The sequence below is a fragment of the Arabidopsis lyrata genome (genome assembly GCF_000004255.2).
Source record: "Arabidopsis lyrata subsp. lyrata unplaced genomic scaffold ARALYscaffold_5, whole genome shotgun sequence".
Taxonomy (NCBI): Eukaryota; Viridiplantae; Streptophyta; class Magnoliopsida; order Brassicales; family Brassicaceae; genus Arabidopsis; species Arabidopsis lyrata.
The window spans coordinates 12,219,569-12,225,879 of NW_003302551.1; the positions used below are offsets into that span (position 1 = coordinate 12,219,569).

Consider the following 6,311-nt stretch of genomic DNA (forward strand, 5'->3'; position numbering starts at 1 on the left):
AAGAGAGCAAGATTCTTGCTATCCATGATATAACAGTTTTCAAGATTCAAACAAAATGAGTGATTGATGAAATATTTATGGTCAGCACCTAGTAAAATTAGGTAGAATATTATATTTCTGTTAAAAAGAACTGTAGATATATTTTGTGAAGTATCTTATAAATCAATATTTAATGCAAATTAGTTATTTTAAATCCCTTTTCTTTATGGTTTTAATTTTACGAAAAAGGTTAACTCGAATACGAACCATACTATAGTTATATCATTTCTCAATTTCATTTATTGACCAAAAACAAAAATTCATAAGTAATACGCCCATTTCCATATATCGTACTAATTTTGCAGACGTTAATCAACTTTCCTCTCCATTACATTTCTCCTTATGACAAAACATATCCAACCATTATTAGTTAACATTCACATATCACATATTTGTATAGGATTTTCATTTTCAGTAATCAAACCATCCATCTACCACAAAAGAACTTGGTCATGTGTCCATTTTTAGAAATCAATTAAATATTATAAGCATATATATATATATAGTATCTAACTTTAAGAATATAATATTTTTATTTGCCGATTCATATACACATGCGTGTGGTGTCTATGTCTATCCATTTAACTAATTATATATAAACTTATTTTTGGCCACAATTTTTGTTTCGTGTATAGAGAGAGCTAAAAGATGGAACCAACAGAGAAACCATCGACCAAACCTTCTTCTCGGACTCTACCTAGAGACACTCGTGGCTCTCTCGAAGTATTCAACCCGTCAACTCATCCGGCCCGACCCGAAAACCCGGTGTACCGTCCTGAACCACCAACGTGGCAAAACTTGAGTGATCCACGTGGCACCAGTCCTCAACCCCGACCAGAACAAGAACCAGCTCCATCCAACCCTGTTCGGTCTGATCAAGAAATTGCTGTCACAACCTCATGGATGGCTCTGAAAGACCCATCACCGGAGAAAATCTCCAAAAAGACGATCACCGCCGAGAAACCACAGAAGTCGGCGGTGGCGGCTGAGCAGAGAGCGGCGGAATGGGGATTGGTTTTGAAGACGGATACAAAGACAGGAAAACCACAAGGAGTGAGCGTGAGGAACTCTGGTGGGACTGAGCATGATCCTAACGGGAAAAAGACAACATCGCAGAGAAACTCGCAGAATTCTTGCCGGAGCTCCGGCGAGATGTCCGACGGAGATGTCGTCGGAGGGAGAGGAGGGATTCCAAGAGTATCGGAAGATCTGAAAGATGCGTTGTCAACGTTTCAACAAACGTTTGTTGTTTCAGATGCTACCAAACCTGATTACCCGATTATGTATGCAAGTGCTGGTTTCTTCAATATGACCGGTTACACTTCCAAAGAGGTCGTCGGCAGAAACTGGTAAATATTTTTTCAAAATTTATAGCAATTTTTATAATAAAAAACTACGTTTCCTTTCTATAATTACTACCAAATTTACAAAGTTTTTTCTTCTTAAATATCATGGGTTTTGTTTTTGGTTTGATTAAAGTTTAGAAATATTTTCTTAGATTATTAAGTAACTCTTTGTAAATTTCTAAAAAAAATCCATAAACCTAACTTTTATGTTGGTTTTAGAACTTTTCCAAACTCTGACGTGTGCCAAAATTACAAAGTTTTAGTTTTAGGTGTGGTTACTAAAAGTATAGAAACTAGGATTTAATTAGTAACTCTTACTAATTTTCAAAAAACCTTTTTTTTGTTTAACTCTTTCTAGAAATCTTTTCTAAACCTAACTTTTATGTTGTTTTTTTTATAAACGAAGTTTCTTTTTTTAATGACACTTATCTTTAAAATCAGACATCTTACTTTGCAAATTCGAATCATCTTACTCTTCATAAACAAAATTTCCCACCATTTTTAGTTTAATAAATGAATTTTGTTTACAAAAAAGAAGAAGAAAATAACATAATTGGTTTTGTTTTTGTGTGTTTGTTTTATTGTAGCCGATTTTTACAAGGATCAGGGACAGATGCTGATGAGTTAGCGAAGATCAGAGAGACATTAGCTGCTGGTAACAATTATTGTGGACGTTTATTGAATTACAAGAAAGATGGGACCTCTTTTTGGAATCTTCTCACGATTGCTCCCATTAAAGACGAGAGTGGCAAAGTTCTCAAATTTATCGGGTTAGTCCCTTATTCCTTTTTACTTACTCTTTTCACTTCTTTATTTATTCGTTTTCAAAATGACACCGTTTTTTGATGGGACTGTGATTTGTGTTGCTTTCTCCACAATAACATTCAAAGAGTTGTCATTGATTGTCTTCGATCCAATCCAACGGCCGTTTTTTTTTTCATTTCAATTTTTATTATATATTTTCTCACGTGAATTATGAAAATATTGTAGAATAATAAAAGAGAATAATCACTTAAGAAAAAATAAAAGATGAATTGTAGAATCTGATACAAATATGTTGTGTTTGTTTTTATTTGGACTAGAATGCAAGTGGAGGTGAGCAAGCACACTGAAGGGGCCAAAGAAAAGAGTTTGAGGCCCAATGGGCTTCCGGAATCTTTGATTCGATATGATGGTAATTACAGTTTTTTTTTTATATATATCTGATTTTTCTGTTATTTTATATGTTTTTTTCTAATGTTTATTAAAACAAATTTTAAATTTTGTTTCGTAACAGCCCGCCAAAAAGATATTGCGACGAACTCAGTGACTGAGCTAGTGGAGGCGGTGAAGAGACCTCGAGCACTAAGCGAATCGACGAATCTCCATCCCTTCATGACAAAATCGGAGAGCGATGAACTTCCGAAAAAACCTGCTCGGCGAATGTCTGAAAATGTTGTTCCGTCAGGCCGAAGAAACTCTGGCGGCGGAAGAAGAAACTCGATGCAGCGAATCAACGAAATTCCCGAGAAAAAATCGAGGAAATCTTCTCTTTCCTTCATGGGGTAATAATTCAAAAATCTTGGTTCACCTCTAATTCTTAACATATTACTCTTTTACCTATAACTTTTATAAAGATGAATTTAGTCCTTGATAAGGCTATTGTGAACTCTGGTTATAGGATTAAGAAAAAGAGTGAATCTTTGGATGAATCTATAGACGATGGATTTATAGAGTATGGAGAAGAAGACGATGAAATTAGTGACAGAGACGAGAGACCAGAGAGTGTGGATGATAAAGTGAGACAAAAGGAAATGAGAAAGGGTATTGATCTCGCTACTACACTCGAACGTATCGAGAAGAATTTCGTCATCACTGATCCTAGACTTCCCGATAATCCCATTGTAAGAACAAAATGTTTTGAGACAAATCGGATTTTTCATTTGTTATGTTTCATTTCGATTGGTCTGAAAACGTATTGTTTGCTTTGTCCTCTGTTTCTAGATTTTTGCATCTGATAGTTTCTTGGAGCTCACGGAATATAGCCGTGAAGAAATTCTTGGCAGAAATTGCAGGTATTACATAAATGTGATTTTCTTCCGAAAAGATTTTCGTGAATAGAGCATGTCTTTAATCTTTCTTTTTTTTTTGTTTCATGGTTTTAGGTTTCTGCAAGGTCCAGAGACTGATTTGACAACTGTGAAGAAGATTCGAAATGCAATTGATAACCAAACCGAAGTGACGGTTCAGCTCATAAACTACACCAAGAGCGGTACTCAATTTTCGATATCTTTAGATTAATATATCGATCAATGTATAAAGTTGTCAAATTATACTTTGTTTTCTCTATTTCAGGAAAGAAGTTTTGGAACATTTTCCACTTGCAACCTATGCGTGATCAAAAGGTACAATGGTTTTAAATAGATATCGTGCATAATACGGCACCTTCAAATTAGTCCTCAGTTTCTTTTGGTCTATGGATTTAAAACTGAAGATGTGTATATTATTTGATATATCGGTAACAGGGAGAAGTACAATACTTTATTGGAGTTCAACTAGACGGGAGCAAGCACGTAGAGCCAGTTCGCAATGTCATTGAAGAAACCGCAGTGAAAGAGGGAGAAGAGCTGGTTTGGAACCCTAATCTATATAAATATTTATTTCATTGTAATTATTTGATCAAAACTCAAGAAATCCTAATCATTTCCCAAATCTGAACTCTTTAGGTGAAGAAAACAGCTGTAAATATCGATGAAGCGGTTCGAGAACTTCCTGATGCCAACATGGTAAATGATAGACAAAGGAACAGAATTTGAGAATTTAAGATTAGGCTTTATGAGAATTATCTGAATGAATGTTTTGTTGTGTATTGTTTGAAGACACCAGAGGATTTATGGGCAAACCACTCAAAGGTTGTTCATTGTAAGCCTCATAGGAAAGATTCGTCACCATGGATAGCTATCCAAAAGGTATTGGAAAGTGGTGAACCGATTGGTCTGAAGCATTTCAAACCGGTGAAGCCTTTGGGTTCCGGTGATACAGGAAGGTCTGAAACTCTGATCTAGTGAAACAGTTTACATAAAAGGTTTTTGTCATCAAACTTATAAATGTCCCATTTCTGTTTTATCAGTGTGCATCTAGTGGAACTCGTTGGAACAGATCAGTTGTTTGCAATGAAAGCAATGGACAAGGCTGTCATGCTTAACCGAAACAAAGTAACTACAGTAACTTGCACATCAAGAAATCTTTAGTTTCGCTTCTTATATCTAAGTTACGTAGCTAATGATATAAATTTTTTCAGGTGCATAGAGCTAGAGCTGAGAGAGAAATCCTCGATTTGCTTGACCATCCTTTTCTTCCTGCACTCTACGCTTCATTTCAGGTCAAAATTTTTGAATACATGTGTATATGCGTGTCTCTCGGTCTTAGGTTACTAATGTGTCATGTTTTACTCTGCAGACGAAAACACATATATGTCTCATTACAGATTACTATCCAGGAGGAGAACTCTTCATGCTCCTAGATCGACAACCTAGGAAGGTTCTCAAGGAAGATGCCGTAAGGTACAATTGTTCCTCGCTCGAAAAAGTCCCGAGATTTTTCACTTAAATCTTGAACTAACACAGTACCTGAATGGATTTTCAGATTCTATGCTGCTCAAGTTGTCGTTGCACTCGAGTATCTTCACTGTCAAGGCAAGCTGTTCGACTTCCTCTTACATAGAAAATTTCGGATGCAAATGAATCTTGACATGATACTAAGTTGATCTTTGTAATTTTTCTTAACCTCAGGGATAATTTACCGAGACTTGAAACCGGAAAACGTGTTAATCCAAGGCAATGGCGATATCTCCTTATCGGATTTCGACCTGTCTTGCTTGACATCTTGCAAACCTCAGGTATAATTTCTCTCAACCTTCTTGATTCTTTCCAAAGACTTATGCTAGAGAGTTTGCTCATGTATACTAATTAACGGTGGTTAATGAATCTCGCAGCTGTTGATTCCGAGTATAGATGAGAAGAAGAAGAAAAAGCAACAAAAGAGTCAACAAACTCCAATCTTCATGGCTGAACCAATGCGTGCATCAAACTCATTTGTTGGCACTGAAGAGTATATTGCTCCGGTTTGTGTATTATATATACTGCTAGCTTGATTATAGCGATTAAGATCTTCACCACTGTCTTAACCGGTAATTAAATGTCTCATATGGATAGGAAATTATATCCGGGGCAGGACATACAAGTGCAGTGGACTGGTGGGCTCTTGGTATCCTTATGTATGAAATGTTATACGGATACACTCCGTTTAGAGGAAAAACCCGACAGAAGACTTTCACCAATGTTCTTCAGAAAGATCTCAAGTTTCCAGCTAGCATTCCTGTAATGAATCAATTTCTATATTTTATATCAACTAATCGCAAATAAATGGAAGATCATATTGAATTGTTTTGTTATTGGTATGCAGGCAAGTCTTCAAGTGAAACAACTGATCTTTAGGCTCTTACAACGAGATCCGAAGAAAAGATTAGGCTGTTTCGAAGGAGCGAACGAAGTCAAGAAACATTCTTTCTTCAAAGGCATAAATTGGGCTCTAATTCGATGCACGGTTAGTTCATACGTTCTCTTTACTTGGTATAGAAGAAACATTTTCTGTTTTACTTGCGCAAGAAGAAAAACAATCATTTTATGAGTTTGTTTTGATCTGTAGAATGCTCCGGAGCTAGAGACTCCGATATTTCCTGACGAAGCTGAAAACGGAGAGAAAGTTGTTGATCCAGAGCTGGAAGATCTGCAAACAAATGTTTTTTGAAATTTGAATTATATGTTTCTTGTTTTCTCTTTAACGACTTCAAGAATTGTTTGAAACTCTTTGCTTTTCAAAAATCTTGGTTGTTTTTCCTATTTTACCATTATCTTTATTTATTATATTGTCAATCGTTTCTAGTAA

The 6,311-nt window shown here is 35.8% G+C and overlaps 1 protein-coding gene across 1 annotated transcript; it reads left to right on the top strand.

Annotated features, from left to right (window-relative positions):
* Positions 1-483: 483 nt before the first annotated feature.
* LOC9313504 (phototropin-1) lies at positions 484-6,311 on the top strand. Its single transcript, XM_021024783.1, has 20 exons — positions 484-1,388; positions 1,973-2,155; positions 2,468-2,559; positions 2,662-2,929; positions 3,046-3,268; positions 3,369-3,439; positions 3,530-3,636; positions 3,720-3,769; positions 3,890-3,994; positions 4,091-4,150; positions 4,244-4,410; positions 4,495-4,579; positions 4,666-4,746; positions 4,824-4,927; positions 5,010-5,059; positions 5,156-5,262; positions 5,359-5,487; positions 5,579-5,743; positions 5,829-5,969; positions 6,072-6,311. Exons 1-20 carry the CDS (start codon positions 688-690, stop codon positions 6,171-6,173), a joined length of 2,991 nt encoding a protein of 996 aa, XP_020880442.1. The 5' UTR covers positions 484-687; the 3' UTR covers positions 6,174-6,311.

What these genes read in the sequence shown, in the direction of transcription:
- LOC9313504 (XM_021024783.1), top strand. Translation starts at nt 688, where the DNA reads ATGGAACCAACAGAGAAACCATCGACCAAACCTTCTTCTCGGACTCTA. An exon ending in ATTCTTGGCAGAAATTGCAG is followed by an intron (nt 3,440 to 3,529) that starts GTATTACATAAA and finishes TCATGGTTTTAG; the next exon opens with GTTTCTGCAAGGTCCAGAGA. An exon ending in CTCAAGGAAGATGCCGTAAG is followed by an intron (nt 4,928 to 5,009) that starts GTACAATTGTTC and finishes ATGGATTTTCAG; the next exon opens with ATTCTATGCTGCTCAAGTTG.